Raw genomic sequence first — 17,026 nt, forward strand, 5'->3', positions numbered from 1 at the left:
GATATCCAAAACTCCAGCTGTAGTGATTACATGCGACAGATAACCTATGAAGTAAGGAGACGGAGGAAAGGTACTTGGCATGAAAACTACAACCAGTGGTGGTTCCTGTACTAACATCTTGATCAATCCCGCGGATAAAAATTTCAAGCTTTGCTATCGACTGGTTACTTGTACAGGATTCATATATCATATCATATCATATCATATCATATCATATCATATCATATCATATCATATCATATCATATCATATCATATCATATATCATATCATATATCATATCATATCATATATCATATCATATCATATCATATCATATCATATCATATCATATCATATCATATCGTATCATATCATATCATATCATATCATATCATATCATATCATATCATATCATATCATATCATATCATATATATCATATCATATATCATATATCATATCATATCATATATCATATCATATATCATATCATATCATATCATATCATATATCATATCATATATCATATCATATCATATCATATCATATCATATCATATCATATCATATCATATCATATCATATCATATCATATCATATCATATCATATCGCTAACACTGGTTTATGAATAGCCAGTCAAGTTAAATATATTGTGCGTAATAAACTTATTGACAAGTAATTCCTCAATAAAACAAAATAATATACTATTTTACGTAATTTTTTACAAAGGTAATTAATGTGTTGGTTCCATTTTAAATGATTATCGAAAGTTATGCCTAAATACTTAACTTCAGAGGACTCTTTAATAATCGGACATTTACACTGTATAAGACAACAATCAGAATTATGTAATTTAATACTTAATATAGATGTAGGAGATTTGTTACATTTTTTCAGATAATGGGAATGGAATAATTATGGTTTTATTTTCGTTGATAGAAAGATAATTTATATCAAACCATTTTTTTTATTAATTTAAGTCCATTATTTGAATTATTATATGCATCATACCAAGTTTTTTCACCAAAAAGTAAAATTGTGTCATCTGCATAAGAATAGTGAACACCATTGTATTGTTGTAAGTCAATTTTTAATAAGTCATTAATATATATTAAAAATAGAATAGGGCCTAGAACTGTGCCTATATTAATAATTGTAGGTTTACTTGAATAATTGTCAATTTTCGTTATTTGAGTTCTGTCGTTAAGATACGATTTTATTAAGTTTAAAGCATTACCTTTGATTCCTAATAAGTCTAATTTCTCAATTAAGATATCATGTTTCACTGTATCAAATGCTTTTCTGTGTGGAGCACGAAAACGGATTACTGAGAGAGATTTTAATCAAACCTCAATCTAGTTTGTGCTCTTAGGAGTTTGGAAAGAATATTCAGTTATACACTACATATCGGGATTTTACTGTACCTTCATGGTCTGTACAGTACTTCAAGGTATCTGGACATCCCCTTCTCTGCTCCCTAACTTTATTCAGTACTGGTGAACTGAAGAAATTGTGGATTAGATTAACGGTCTGGACAACAGGATAGGGGAAAGAAGTTGTTTTATCACTGGCTGTTATAACAGCATCTAAATGCGACCCTTTGTCTTTGCCCTTCCCAGCCCAAAACCTTCCAATGTCCATTTAAGGAAAGGGGAGAAAGAGAGAGCTAGAGAGAGAGCGAGAGAGAGAGAGAGAGAGTCGTAGCTACTAAAACATTGCGGAGCAGACTAGCAATATAAAGCACAGTAAAATCTCTCCATTACCAACGCTCAGGACTGGGTCTTCTTTCATTTAATGTTGCACTCTTTCCCTAACAAGTTAATGGTGACGCTACCACGATCCTAAAACGCGTTTCCTTCCTTAGGTGAAATTACAAAAGATTTAGACTTATTTTCTTGCTGATATAACTGAGAACTTAAAGAGAAATTAACCACAACATTTGCACCTTATCAATGCGTTACTTCAACTAACAACATATTAATAGCCCAGTTATTATTTAACATTAACTCTACTTTCCATTAATTTAGTAAAAAATAGTCACTTCAAAATATCAAAAGATTTTGAAGATAATTAGTTTTGGTGCCTCTTGAAAAAAATTACTCAAATGGACATATGGCGTTTCTGCAATTCATGATTCAATTACGTTAAATTATATTGTAATCATTTTGTGCGGCAAAAACTGAAGTAGTTTCTGTCATTATATCCATCCCCTGCATACACTTGTGATGCCCCACTTCGATTACTGTGATATTCTATTTACTGATCTAAGCGTTGCTTTGACGCAGAGACTGCAACGTGTTCATAATATGTGCGTCCGTTTCGCCTGCAATATTCGTCGGACTGATCACGTAACACCACGTTGTCCTGGCTCCGTCTATAAGATCGTAGAAAAATCCACTGTCTTTCTCTTCTCTTTCATATATTTTATTTCTCCATTCCTCTCTACCTCGCGTCTCGATTTCAAAATTTATCCACCCGCCATAATCTAGACACACGACCACAACATTCCCCAATATTATCTATTCCCTCCCACCGAACATCTTTATATTTATCTTCTTTCACTGGGCTGTACCTCATTAATTAATTAATAAAGTAGGAAGTAAGTAAATAAATAAATCAGTCGACCGTCCACCTCCAAGATACCTTCTCGTGAACGGTTATCTGTATTATTTTCGAGTGCAGGATTTCACGGTCGGCGTCAATAGGATAGCCCGAAAAATGTTTCTCCTACTGGTGATCTGTATATCTACGATGCAGTGGAAAAATTATGAAATCCCTTATCACGTTGAACATCTTCAAACCTTTAGGTCATGTTTATCCTAATATTAGCTTTCCAACATTGTTCTTGCAGAAGAAAGTTTTATTACCAGGAAAAAATAAAAATAAATATATTCAACATCTAATTACGTCAATGAATTCACTGACTTTTGTGGAATCACTAAGCTATTCTCAAATTCTATATAACTTATGAAAATTAAACGATCTCTTTTGTTAGTCGGAAATGTGAACGAGTTTTGTGTGTCTTTCTTCTCTAGCTGTGCGTCTTATTCTTGTGGAATTTACAAAGTAAATAATTTATGTAAATATCTTCTGAACTTTGAAAGAAAAATTGTTGAACTACTGCTTTCCTCCAGACAAACCTTTTGAGAACATAACGATCTTCAAATTGTAATGTAATTACAGTCAAACTTTTAATATATTAACGTGTTTACTTTAGTACAGTAATTACTTAAAAAAACTAGGGCATTTGTATCATTCATCATAAGAATCTCAGGAACTTCAATCAACACATATCAAAAACAGCATTTAGGCTGTGGGAAATATGATGTGTGTATATATATTTTAAGACCATACAAGATGTACAGAAGACATAAATAACGGATTGTTATATGTGGTGGGATTGCGCGCTACTCCTGACATTAAGCACCTCATAAAAATCTCAAAACTCTACGCAACCATCCAAACTGAAGAGAGGTTTTTTCCTATGAGAATTCAACGCGCGTGCGATATAATGTTTGATCATTTATCTTTCGTAACCAACATGTCAGAAGGATTTTTATAACAGTTGAATATACACTAATAAAATAGTAATACCAAAACATCGTACGTGCTGAATATATAGAATTGCCACTTTGTTTTTTATATAATTAATGGACATTATTGAATAGGGAAATACTCAGGTAATTATCTATTTTAATATATACAGAGACATCATTTTATTTTTATTTCAATTTTTACTGTATCTGAGTTTTTGAATGTACTTCACTCCCACCCCCTCTACTAGTAAACTTCCAACCATCCTTCACACAGAACCAAGGCCGCATATAGCCTTAGGGTCATAGTAAACAGTAAGTTACAGAGTTAGTGAGTATAGTACGTTCCAGAAATATGTTCGCGTTTTCCAGTGATGAAAGAGCTTTCAATATTGAATCATATTTTCGCACAGATACTGTCGTCCGTTTGCATCCCGGTTTCACTGACCCGCTTCAGCTTGCCCCTCTGTAAAGGCTAGTGGCTGGGCTGTCTTAGTTCATTTCTGAAAACATTAATTTCTGTTAGGAATTGGACGTCTCCGTAATATTATACAACTCTGTAAAATAACTTAAATAAAAGGGTCTCGTTAAGTAATTAACTGGCACGTGATTTCTCCCCTTTCTACAACCCTGCAACAAAACCACTTGGACGGACAGTAGATAGCATGTCTCAGTAATTTTATCTTTTCGGATCGGGCAGAAGTGAAGACTGAATTTACAGCACGTAAGGTCTCTTTTATAGAGTAGGTACAGAATTATTTCAACATGACTTGCTTGTACGAAGAACAAAACTGGTAATTGGAATTAGGTACAATAGTCTATAGTGCGATAATATGCATAAAAGAACTGAACACGGTATCGAAATGAACGGCTACCATTTTCAAAAATGTGTTTAAATATCCATATTATGATTATTTATCAATGTAACTTCATTATCGTATTGTACGCTAATGTGCTGTAGACAGTATAATATACATTGCACAGTGAATACCGTACGTCCGAAAGGATAGCTCAGTTCGTGAGTAAAAGCACTTATTGTTAATACAGTACTGTATTTTGATTAAACAAACCTAATGAAAATTATCAAACCAAAATCGCGATATTTCCTAGTTTAAATAAATGGATGAATTACTTTTCTTCCCTCCTATACCTAGTAAAGTGAACTGATTGTATTTTACGCCAATATCATCGAACTCCAGTCATGGAAGGGGGTAGCAAACGGTGTTTCAGGATCTCAATCGTTAATCCAAAGGTATAGCCAGGTTAATATTAGAAATGTTAGTAAAAATAAAATGAGGTCCGTGTACATTAAGTTAAACATTTTAAATAGAATCTATGTGAAGATTAATTTTTTGTCCTACAAAATACATCTGTTATGGTAACAATGATTATATTAGAGGAGAAAAATTCGCTCTGGCGCTGGGAATCGAACCCGGGTCCATGGTTGTACGTACCAAGTGCTCTAACCACTGAGCTACGCCGAAGTTCAATCCACAGTACCGGATCGAATCCCTCTCCTCTAGTGTTTTTGCCTTTGTGGTCTGTCACCAAGTTCGACATAGGCTATAGTCTATGTTGTCATATATTAAGTCAATTGCTATTATACAAGGGGCGAACTCAACTGAGTGACTTGGTGGCAGGGATTCCACAGTAGTATGCACAGTTAAGCGAAGAATCTACGTAAAGATTAATTTTTGGTCCTACAGAATATATGTGTTATGGTAACAATGATCCTGTGCGAGTGTTTATTGTGCTAAATTAGGTAAGAAAAGAGGCGTATGTGGAATATCAGCTAGCTTTTAAACAGGAATTTCCAGGCGTACATGTTCTTAATAAGTAGACGATATGCAGATTACTAGAAACATTTTAAGAGACTGGATCCGTGTTGAACATAAAGAAAACTAGAAAACCAAGCGTTCTAACCGAGGAAAAATTAGAAGAGACATAAGCGGCCTTAGGTGCCAGGCTTCTCTAGCAGTAGAGGGACATCATTTTGAGCACCTTCTGTAAATAAAGGTAAGCTTGATCTAGTCACATTACTTCTTAGTTTACGCACAACTCAGGCCAGGCCGTGACACGGCACCTGTGCTAGACGTATGCGATAGACGTGCCGTGGGAGATGTGGCAGGCGATTGCGTCGTACGTGATAAACCTTGTATGACGAAAAATTTGCATGGATGATTAAATATTCATTTATATGACCAAGAACAGCTGTGTCATAGTGTTCAGAAAACCAGATATATGTTTCATTTAACGTAAGTTTGTGGAAAGAGACTTGGAATCAAAACATGAAATGTCCTAGAAATCCGAGCCCTAAAAAATACATCGTCGTTGTTTTTATGAAACTTAATTAAAAATCAATGGGCGTACGTAAGAATATGAAATAATTCGGTAGAAAACGTTGGTGAATATGATAAACTGATCATCGAGGATCAGTGTAGACCTACAGATATTTAATTAATTTCGTATTTCTCATGAAAAATTATTTTTTGCACTATCACATAGGAGATTTCATAAAAACAACGATGATATATTGTTCCGCACTATACTTCTTGTTTCAAAGCCTATCTCGACTACGATAATATAGCAGATCGCCCGAGTATCGAGAATCGTGCTATAAGTACATCGTCGATCCGATAGACTGGGTATCGGGGATCGTGCTGTAAGTACATCGTCGATCCGATAGTCCGTGTATCGGGAACATGCTATAAGTACATCGTCGGTCCGATAGCCCGTGTATCGGGAACATGCTATAAGTACATCGTCGGTCCGATAGCCCGTGTATCGGGAATCGTGCTATAAGTACATCGTCGGTCCGATAGTCCGTGTATCGGGAACATGCTATAAGTACATCGTAGGTCCGATAGCCCGTGTATCGGGAATCGTGCTGTAAGTACATCGTCGGTCCGATAGTCCGTGTATCGGGAACATGCTATAAGTACATCGTCGGTCCGATAGCCCGTGTATCGGGAATCGTGCTATAAGTACATCGTCGGTCCGATAGTCCGTGTATCGGGAACATGCTATAAGTACATCGTAGGTCCGATAGCCCGTGTATCGGGAATCGTGCTGTAAGTACATCGTCGGTCCGATAGTCCGTGTATCGGGAACATGCTATAAGTACATCGTCGGTCCGATAGCCCGTGTATCGGGAATCGTGCTGTAAGTACATCGTCGGTCCGATAGTCCGTGTATCGGGAACATGCTATAAGTACATCGTCGGTCCGATAGCCCGTGTATCGGGAATCGTGCTGTAAGTACATCGTCGGTCCGATAGTCCGTGTATCGGGAACATGCTATAAGTACATCGTCGGTCCGATAGCCCGTGTATCGGGAATCGTGCTGTAAGTACATCGTCGGTCCGATAGTCCGTGTATCGGGAACATGCTATAAGTACATCGTAGGTCCGATAGCCCGTGTATCGGGAACATGCTATAAGTACATCGTAGGTCCGATAGCCCGTGTATCGGGAATCGTGCTGTAAGTACATCGTCGGTCCGATAGTCCGTGTATCGGGAACATGCTATAAGTACATCGTCGGTCCGATAGCCCGTGTATCGGGAATCGTGCTGTAAGTACATCGTCGGTCCGATAGTCCGTGTATCGGGAACATGCTATAAGTACATCGTCGGTCCGATAGCCCGTGTATCGGGAATCGTGCTGTAAGTACATCGTCGGTCCGATAGTCCGTGTATCGGGAACATGCTAGGCCTATAAGTACATCGTAGGTCCGATAGCCCGTGTATCGGGAATCGTGCTGCAAGTACATCGTCGGTCCGATAGCCCGTGTATAGGGAACAAGCTATAAGTACATCGTCGGTCCGATAGCCTGTGTATCGGGAATCGTGCTATAAGTACATCGTCGGTCCGATAGCCTGTGTATCGGGAATCGTGCTATAAGTACATCGTCGGTCCGATAGCCCGTGTATCGGGAATCGTTATATCATCGGTCCGATAGTCCGTGTATCGGGAACATGCTATAAGTACATCGTCGGTCCGATAGCCCGTGTATCGGGAAACAAGCTATAAGTACATCGTCGGTCCGATAGCCTGTGTATCGCGAATCGTGCTATAAGTACATCGTCGGTCCGATAGCCCGTGTATCGGGAAACAAGCTATAAGTACATCGTCGGTCCGATAGCGTGTGCATCGGGAATCGTGCTATAAGTACATCGTCGATCCGATAACCCGTGTATCGGGAATCGTGCTATAAGTACATCGTCGGTCCAATAGCCCGGGTATCGGGAATCGTGCTTAGACGTCCTCATACAGAAATTCCAGAAGAGGGGTGGCGCTCGAGATTGTATTTCAGAAACGCGTTCATGAATTTGAAAACATCGTAAAGTGGTACTAACATCATTAGGCCTATACGAAAATAACTATATTTTTTAATAATATATTTATGTTGTACGGAGAATAAAATTAAAAAAGAAATAATAATTACAAACGCGATATTAATAGGAATATCCGCAACTTAAATTAGAAAGTCTTCTGACTAAATTTTACGTCATTCACGGTTTTCTACTATCAAGGAAAATCAACACGCAAAGGTTTGTAAAAGAAGTTAATAAATTGTAAATATTTTATTATAGTGTTGATCATAATGTAGACAATTATAATATCTGGAAGATTTAATAAACAAGAAAATTAAAGATATCAGTGACGGCTCCCTACCTTGTGAGAGGAACACGCAGCTGTTTCCAGCAGAGGCTCCCACTCCTCGACCGTAGTCTGGGTCGTCCATGTTGTCAGCGTCCCCAGGGCCCGAGCTCAGACTATAGTTCACTGATCCTCCTGAGCGACCTCTAAGGGTCGCGTGTCCCTGTAAGGGATGATGTAGAGATGGCCCCCTCGGGGGCACCTCTGGTGGTGCGGGCTCGGGCGGAGAGTCGTCTGCAAGGTCTGAAGAACAAAAGAGAAACGTTCTTGTGTCACTGTTTCCCCATTCAACAGAATGCAATGTAAGAACATTATTATCAACTATTTATTTTATGCTGTTGATATACGCTTGTGCTAATATTTACATAGACGAAGGAATATATATCTTTATTTTACAATTCACACATTAAAGGTACGCAAGATGAGACTAATCCCCATTTCAGTTTGGTTGATAGGCTTTCCCCTCTACTCACACTTTTTACCATCCGTGACGGGGAAGATGCTACTGTCTACCTTATTAACGTTTGACTAATTGACTTTGAACATAGTGAAAATTCTTATTATTGAAAACGTTTACCGGTAATCTAGATTTCGAAAATCTATACTAAGCGCTTATATTTCATTTCATTGTTGTTTATATCAACTGGCACATTAAAAAGCTATCGACAGCAGAAGATAAATGTTTTCTTCACTGCTAGTTGCTACTACTACTCTACAGCATAAACGACGGAACAATCTGCATTGTGTCACTCCCCCCAGACTTCATAATACGAACTAGCATCCCTTTATTTAATTAATTATTAGTTAAAAATTTTGTAAAAACAACACTAAAATACACTGAAACATGTAATTGTCAAACATCTGTGTCACTGTATTTTATATCCATTTATGTACTTTATTAATATTTTATTTTCTTGTGTGTACAACTTGGGGGGTGCGGGTATAAGAGGTAACAGCTACCGGTCTGTTATACTGACGGACTCAGGGCAAGTAGAAGGGGAAAGAAATGCCTTCGAATCCTCTCAACTTGTATGAAATGTCGTTTATAAGGAGATTGTCAGTATCACGCTCAGGTCACTTTTTCTCCAAACAGAACTCGAGAACTCTCATTTTAAGTAGATATAGAGATGTAGTGTGAAAATGATAAATCCTGGGTTTGGATATTATGTTAAACACAAATATTTTCACATGACGTGAAGATAAATTATATATATATATATATGAAGAACAGAACATACCACTTTCATGAGGATACAGTATTCATATCTGTCATTTCTCGCAATAATTTCTCAATAATTAGGCAGATGCGCAAGTTCGTAGTGTTCCTGTTCATCGCCACAACACTGCGTTGTTACGAGATTGATTGTCGTTTAACATATATAATTTGTTGATTGGAGTGTTGTGTTTGTAAATAAGGTACCTGGGGGTATTAAGGCCCAGCATGTTATAAGACCAACTACCTAGTTTTTCCATTACTTATACGCTTTTACAAAAGAGAGCAACAGCTCTTACGACCTATTTCTTCTTGCATTCGAGTGAGGTATAAAGAAATTAGATTCTCGTTCTTGTTTGTAGCTGACTTGTGGCAACAAGTTATGTGTGATTATTTCTGTCTTCATTATAAAATTCTGCAAAATTTAAGTTGATATTTAATCGTTTTATTGTGTGTTATTAATATAATATTAAATGCGCGTTATTGTGTAAACATTAAGTAGTTTGGGGCTACCGTGAAACTTTCGCTAATGAGCGTATGAGTACTTCATAAATTAAAATTGGCGCGAAGTAACAGAGCAGGAAATAAGGCCCATGAAATAAATACGTGGAAATGCCCACAAGTTCAAAGAAACAAACGAAAGACTGACAATTCCTAGTGCAGAAATAGCATGTGATGAATCATCAACTTCAGGATTTGTAAACATCCAGGGGACGCGGATGTGTTCTGTCTGCAAAGAGAATTGTTGTAGATATACATGTGTGTGTCTCTTGTGAATGTTAGGTGCACGATGAATGTGTAGGTCTCACTGAGGAAAAAACTAAAGATTTTGTATTCCCAAATTGTGTTCAATACTTATATTCTTTATCGTGGGCCTTATTATACTCTATATAACAGCAAGATATAAGGCCCAGTGACATGATGTTAATTTTCATTGCTCACAGCATTATGTGTCTATTTGAATATTTGACGTAAAATATTATAGCATAACTATGAAAGTATGCTATTCCATTATATAAAAATTGCTAACCGTCTCCATTCCTTAGATGGTCCTTATAACCCGCGGTTACCTTACACCTTGAATTTTGAGGATTTGGAAAAAGGTTGTGTTATTTGTGAACTAAAAGATGAATTGTCAAGTGATAAGAACACTTCCAACATATTCTTCTGTTTGAGTTTAATAGAGGGGCAAAGGCAGCGGCGGTAGCTCGAAACATTTGTGCCATGTAACCTACGGAGAGAATTGCATCGGAGAAAGCACTGCAAAACAATAGTTCTGTCGTTTCAACACACAACACTCAATACAAAATTTAGTGTCAATCAACAGAAGATGTTATGCGTCTGGAGTGATAAAGAATATAACCATAACTGCTGACATTTATTGGCAATAACTCAGACGCCTTGCGGCCGCAATTGAAGAAAAACGACAGGGAAGACTCCATCGCATTCCGCTAACATGAGGAAAGCAGCTATCCAAGAACTTGGTTGGAAGCGACTCCACAACCCAGATATTTTCCCGACATTGTGCATTCAGATTTAAATCTTTTCCATTCTTTCTCGAGTAATCTTCAATAAAACAGCTCTAATAACGAAGCTGTTTGGCTAGACGACTTCTTTAATTCCAATCCAGTAGATTTCTTCAGACGCGGAATCGAAAAACTATCCATCGTTGCCAGAGAATCATAGATAATGTAGGAGAAACATATTTCGCCTACTGATTAAAATCTATATTTTTATTCATCTCAAATAACAATTTTATTACAGTGAAAAAACGCTATGAACTTTTTAATCTATCTAATAATAACATATTAAAAACTCTATATTTGTGTATACTTCTAAGAAGCATAGTGTCGACATGGTAGAAGTGCATGTAGCAAATGTAATATAAATATTCTTGAAAAACATGTCTTCCGAAATCATAGTATTTCCACTAAATAAAATAATCCGTGGTCTTGCAGTCCTTGGAGGACCAAGGCCGACTTGCCAACTGTTGGCCTTACGTTTATCAGCAGAGATGAACTGTTATCCAATCAGTACGAGGGTAACGTGTGGTCATCAGCACGATTTTCCACAGCTTTCATAGTTGGTTTACGAAATCGGATTTCGCTACATATCGTAACACCCAAATTCATCACAATGTTAAGTGGAAACAGATTTTATACACTGGCCGAAATATCATGATAAGTTTTACCTTTCCATGAGAACTTGAATTAGCGCTCATTTCGTATCGCTAAATCCTAAACATGACGCCTTAGGTCACGTAGCTACGGCGCGGTAAATTTTAGGAATTACAATCATAGCAACATCACTTTAATTTTGAGTGTTGAAGCTGCAAAGCTTCAAGGCTGCAAAATTCTGTATTTGTTCCTGGCAAATTGAAAATGCGTGTGAATTGTAAAAGAGAGATATATATGTGTGTTACGTTTCAGTTTGTAAGACTCCGATAATGTTTAGCAATTATTATAATAGCTATATCATATTCACACCTATTCGTTTCCATATTTATTTGAAGAATTAAAATATAAATTTTGATCAATAACAGTTCAATTTATGACATTTAATTTCACTTGTAATACATTGGTACTTTTACCTGAAAAGGAAAACAATTTCTTTAAATTCAATTAGTGGCATGAAAATAAAAAACGGGTATTCTATGTGTCTAAATTTGAAAAATAAAATATAAATTTTAAAATATATATGTTTATATTAAACGTTCGCCAACAAAATTAAAAAGAAAAATTTGATGCAGTCGGCTAAAAATAATATAAATAGTAATTTTATATACAAACATGTCCAAAAAAATAGGTAACAAAAAGTTTCTCTAGGGTTGAAAACTGGATCAAATAACACATTCCTCATCCAGTCCCAAAAATGTATGCAGCAGCAAATATTTCTAACTCTACGCCACAAACAATCACAAGCAATGGTAGCAGGATTCCTAGAAAATAAACAGAATGATGTAGCGAATGTGGGAAGGTGCACTCCTTGCCGGAGTACATAGATCTTCCAAATGCGTTCTTTATGGAAAAATGTAACGTCAATTGCAAGACTTCTTTGCAGTTTATATACAGAGGAATGCATTTTGATTAAGTAAACACTGATGAACTGATCTGTAAGGGGACTTATACATGAACGCATGGAAAAGAATTCTTATAAGTTTCTTAATAACTAAATATCATAAGCTGCAAATGTACAAGGTGTTACAGTCATAAGACATAATAATTTTATGTAAATTGTACATCTATATAATGGACCATTTAGATATATTTTAAGTTGTGAGACAAATTTTAGATATATAGGATTTCCTTTATTCACTGTTACATTCTTTGTGAAAATAGTATATTACGATACAAGGTTGGAAAATGGTTTTTACGAAGTCGAAAGAAAGTTTGAAAAACGAGCGGAGCACTTTTTCCACGATCATATTTTTAAAATTGCAAATACAATATACTTTGGATTGAAAATTTAGAGCAATATTATTCAAAGGCCTTCCTAAAACTATACTGTAATGGTAATTAAGTAGTAATAAGTGAACTGTAATGGTTCTATTTTAGTATAGTTTTATATTATGAAGAATGGCTTCCATAGTAACACGTTTCTGTGTGTAAATTCTAACTTTCAAGGCGTAACAACAATAACTTAAATACAATAAAAAACGCGATCGTGCAAAAAAAATAATTTTAAATTTTCATATAGGGCGCACATCTCAAAAATAATTTGTTATTTAAAGCTCAAATTTTGTATATACATTCAGAACTCAAGTATAGCAATAGTATTATTATTATTATTATTATTATTATTATTATTATTATTATTATTATTACTTATTACTTATTTAGGAGTTTCGGAGGTATTCTTCGATCAAAAACAAACACGATATAGAAAAATATTGAAACGTAGTATATATGGAAAGGAGCTTCCACTAACATAATTATTGGTATTAGTATTATTGTTACTGTTATTGTACAGATATGAATTTTTATATTAAAGTTTTTTTCGATAATCGAATAAAACTATTTCAGCAAAACCAATCAAGAAACACTATTCATTCATTCATTTAGTGTTCTGCCCAAGGGCAGGTCTTTCACTGCAAAATCAGCTTTCTCCAATCTTTGCTACTTATTCCTTCCTCTTTGTTTCCTCATATTTTCCATATATCTTAATGTCGTCTATCATCTGATAAAGTCTTCTGTCCCCAACTCTTCTCCCGTTCACCATTCCTTCCAGCAAATTCTTCAGTAGGCAGTTTCTTCTCAGCCAGTGACCCAACCAATTCCTTTCCCTTTTCCTGATCAGTTTCAGCATCGTTCTTTCTTCACCCACTCTTTCCCACACAGCTCCATTTCTTATTCTATCTGCTCACTTCAGACTTCCATTCTTCTCCATATCCACATTTCAAATGCTTCTATTCGCCTCTCTTCACTTCGTCGTATTGTCCGTGTTTCTGTCCCCATACAATGCCACACTCTATACAAAGCACTTCACAAGTATCTTCTTTAGTTATTTTTTCCAGAGGTCCGCAGAAGATGCTCCTTTTTCAATTAAAAGCTTCCTTGGCCATTGCTATCCTCCTTTTGACTTCCTGGCAGCAACTCAGGTATTTGAAGCTGTACACTTGCTCTACTGCCTCATTTGGACAGACAGACAGAATAAGAAATGAAGCTCTGTTGGAAAGAGTGGGTGAAGAAAGAATGATGCTGAAACTGATCAGGAAGAGGAAAAGAAATTGGTTGGGTCAATGGCTGAGAATAAACTGCCTACTGAAGGATTCACTGGAAGGAATGGTGAACGGAAAAAAATTTCGGGATAAAATTAAGATTCATGTCTCGTATGCGGAGACTAGGAGGAGAGAGGAAAATAAAAAAATTGGAGAATGCTGATTTTGCAGTGAAAGATCTGTCCTTGTGCAAGTCACTACGAGTGAATGAATATAATAGTGAATAAAGAAAATGTATGCACCTAAAATTATATCTGACACCTTAAAAACTTTCATCTAAATAATCCATTATCACTTTGTAAAAATTACATACATCTATGTTTGTAACTTTCTGTACATCTGAAGTCTAAATGGTAACAGATGTATAATGATTTTTTCATGAGATTATGTACAAGTCCAGTTAAGAGCGGCAAATTAAAATCAAACGTTTCCCGCTTGCATCTAAGATCACTATTTCGTCATTGCCTTTCAATTTTGTTGATGATTTAAATAGTAATGAAAAACTGTTTTTTTTAAGTATTCAGTTCACAAATAGTCACAAGGCTATAACGCCTACTTTTCACACCACAGAACAATATTTAAATCCTGGTAAAACCATTGCAAATTGTGTTCGTGGTGCAAGTAACTTTTGAAGTGGCACTTTGGCTACGGATTTATAATTTTATTCTCCTAAGTCCATAGTTAGAAAAAAAAATTCTGCAAAGGTTCTTGAATGTGGAGTGAAAGAATATGAGGTATCTTAAAGCATACAACATTATTATTTTCTATAAAGAACGTCTAATTGTACTCTACCTTCACTGATAGATAATTTTAATAATAACGTGTTGATAATCTTTGACGTTATTCAATTATCTGTCTGTGTAGGTAAGTAGGAAAGAAACTACAATCATTCTGTGAAAGGGGAGGAAAATAATTGTCGTTTTAATTTTAGCATCCATCGATTCTTTATACTTACCAACCCAGAAATTGGGCCACGAGAGACCTGTTAGAAGGGGGCAACCAACTTTTTTAACAACTAGTGCCTGACAGAAAGCGTCAGATTTTCTTAACTGATGTAACTAATGTTATAGAAAAACTTTATAAACACTTGTTTCAAAGCAGTAAGGTAATGTCATCTACAGATGAAAATAAATGCATTGTAAATATAAGCAATTTATGTCATATCAATTTGTTAAAATATATTTTAATAGTTATACAACATTACACTTAAATGTACCAACGAGATGGAATAAAAAATTACATAGGCCTATATACCTATACAAATAAATAACACAATAAAATTATCTTCATACAGTGTACTATTATAACAACATTTCTCCTAATACATATTTCTTATAGAATCTATAGGTTTACTTTTATACTATTACCAAATTAAATTAATGTAAACACACTTGTAGAATTTTAACTTATGTCACTCTGTGTATAAATATATGTTATTTATCATTACAAATTTACTAGCTAGATAACGGAGAAATGTTTCAGATGTATGTGTATGACCCATATATAATCTTCAGCGGAAACCGTGGATAGTTCAGTAATAAAAATCCTGATAACATTTATGTATAATTATGCACAATTAAATTATCACTTCAAGTTTCATACTTCAAAGACTTTAAAATAAATTTTTTTAATGTGTAAATTGTAATGATATTCTGATGATAAGCATTTTAATCATCAGATTAATTAAGTTTTGTCATACAGAATAAACCGTATTGTCATCAATTTCAAGGGGTTATTCTTTGAGAAATTTCAAACAAAGAAGTTTAATACAATTTTGCTCTTTTTTTTTTTGTTTCCTTTCCGAGATAAAATTCTTTTATATGAAACATTTCATAGCGTGTTTTGGGGAAGGTATCGATTTAATTTCCAATATCCTCAGTCAACTTACATTTGTTCGGATAAAATTTCTGACCATCTAAAGAACAAAATTAAAATTTTTCAATCATTTATTATCATACAACCACAGTCTTCTAGTATATACAGTCACGAAGCTCAATATGTAATAAATATGCATCCATAGATATTTGCTAACCACTAGGATCGCTACTATCGCCTCATTACAGACAATGCGAAATAGTACCTGCATAGTCTATTGTTCCTAACAACCTCAACAACTCAAGCTTCGTGACTGTATATACTAGACTGTGATAATACACTGCTCTCTTAATTTTACTGAGCATATTGAAAATTAAATCAATAGCTTTCCCAAAACACGCTATGAAATGTTTCATATGAAACAGTTTCTATCTCTAAAAGGAAGTAGGCCTACAAACGAGCAAAGTATCACTAAACTTTTTTGTTAGAAATATGTCAAGGAATAACCGCCTGAAACTAATAACATTACTTACGGTACACCTTGCATAAACGAATCGACAAGTTTCTATAGAATAACATATTTACTCTGTATCTTGTTTACCATGTTAATATGCGGATATTCTATAGAATTATTCCCCTTCGAAAGAGATTAAACTTTTTAAAAGTAGGTTTCGTTTAAAATTTAAATATGGTAATAATTAATTCATTCCTTAGCCAACCTCTCTTCCCAGCTTTATATACACTTTAGAAGAAAATCCTGCACATTTTTCTGCATTTACTCTTTTTAATCGTATTCATATGAGACTTCACTGAAAATCATGAACATTTTTGAAAAGAAAAATTATATTGGCTATTTTACTTCATTAGAATGCATATGTTCATACCTCAAATGGATTTAGTTCAATTCTGATTACAAATATGTTTAAATTTCTTTTTTTAAATAAAGTCTTTAAGGGGGCAGGGGATTTAAAGAGCTGTCGAAATTATTTTTTCATCATAGAATTGTTTTTTTTTTTTATTTCTGATTACAAATCTAGTATCTTTTGTGTCCTAAAGTGGCTCGCTGAAGTTACTAGATTAATGTGGATGAGAATTTTAATAGCTATGTG

General features: G+C 35.1%; 1 protein-coding gene across 1 annotated transcript in view; it reads right to left on the reverse strand.

Moving 5' to 3' along the window:
* Nucleotides 1-5,467: 5,467 nt before the first annotated feature.
* Nucleotides 5,468-17,026, reverse strand: part of LOC138708518 (secreted protein C-like) — a 1,615,872-nt gene continuing 1,604,313 nt past the window's right edge. The window contains exons 7-8 of the mRNA XM_069838633.1: nt 8,188-8,415; nt 5,468-5,517 (exon numbers count right to left, since the gene is read on the reverse strand). Of these exons, the coding sequence (XP_069694734.1) occupies nt 5,468-5,517; nt 8,188-8,415 (278 nt within the window). The remainder of the gene's footprint in view (nt 5,518-8,187; nt 8,416-17,026) is intronic.

Source organism: Periplaneta americana, chromosome 11 (genome assembly GCF_040183065.1).
Source record: "Periplaneta americana isolate PAMFEO1 chromosome 11, P.americana_PAMFEO1_priV1, whole genome shotgun sequence".
NCBI classification, from domain to species: domain Eukaryota; kingdom Metazoa; phylum Arthropoda; class Insecta; order Blattodea; family Blattidae; genus Periplaneta; species Periplaneta americana.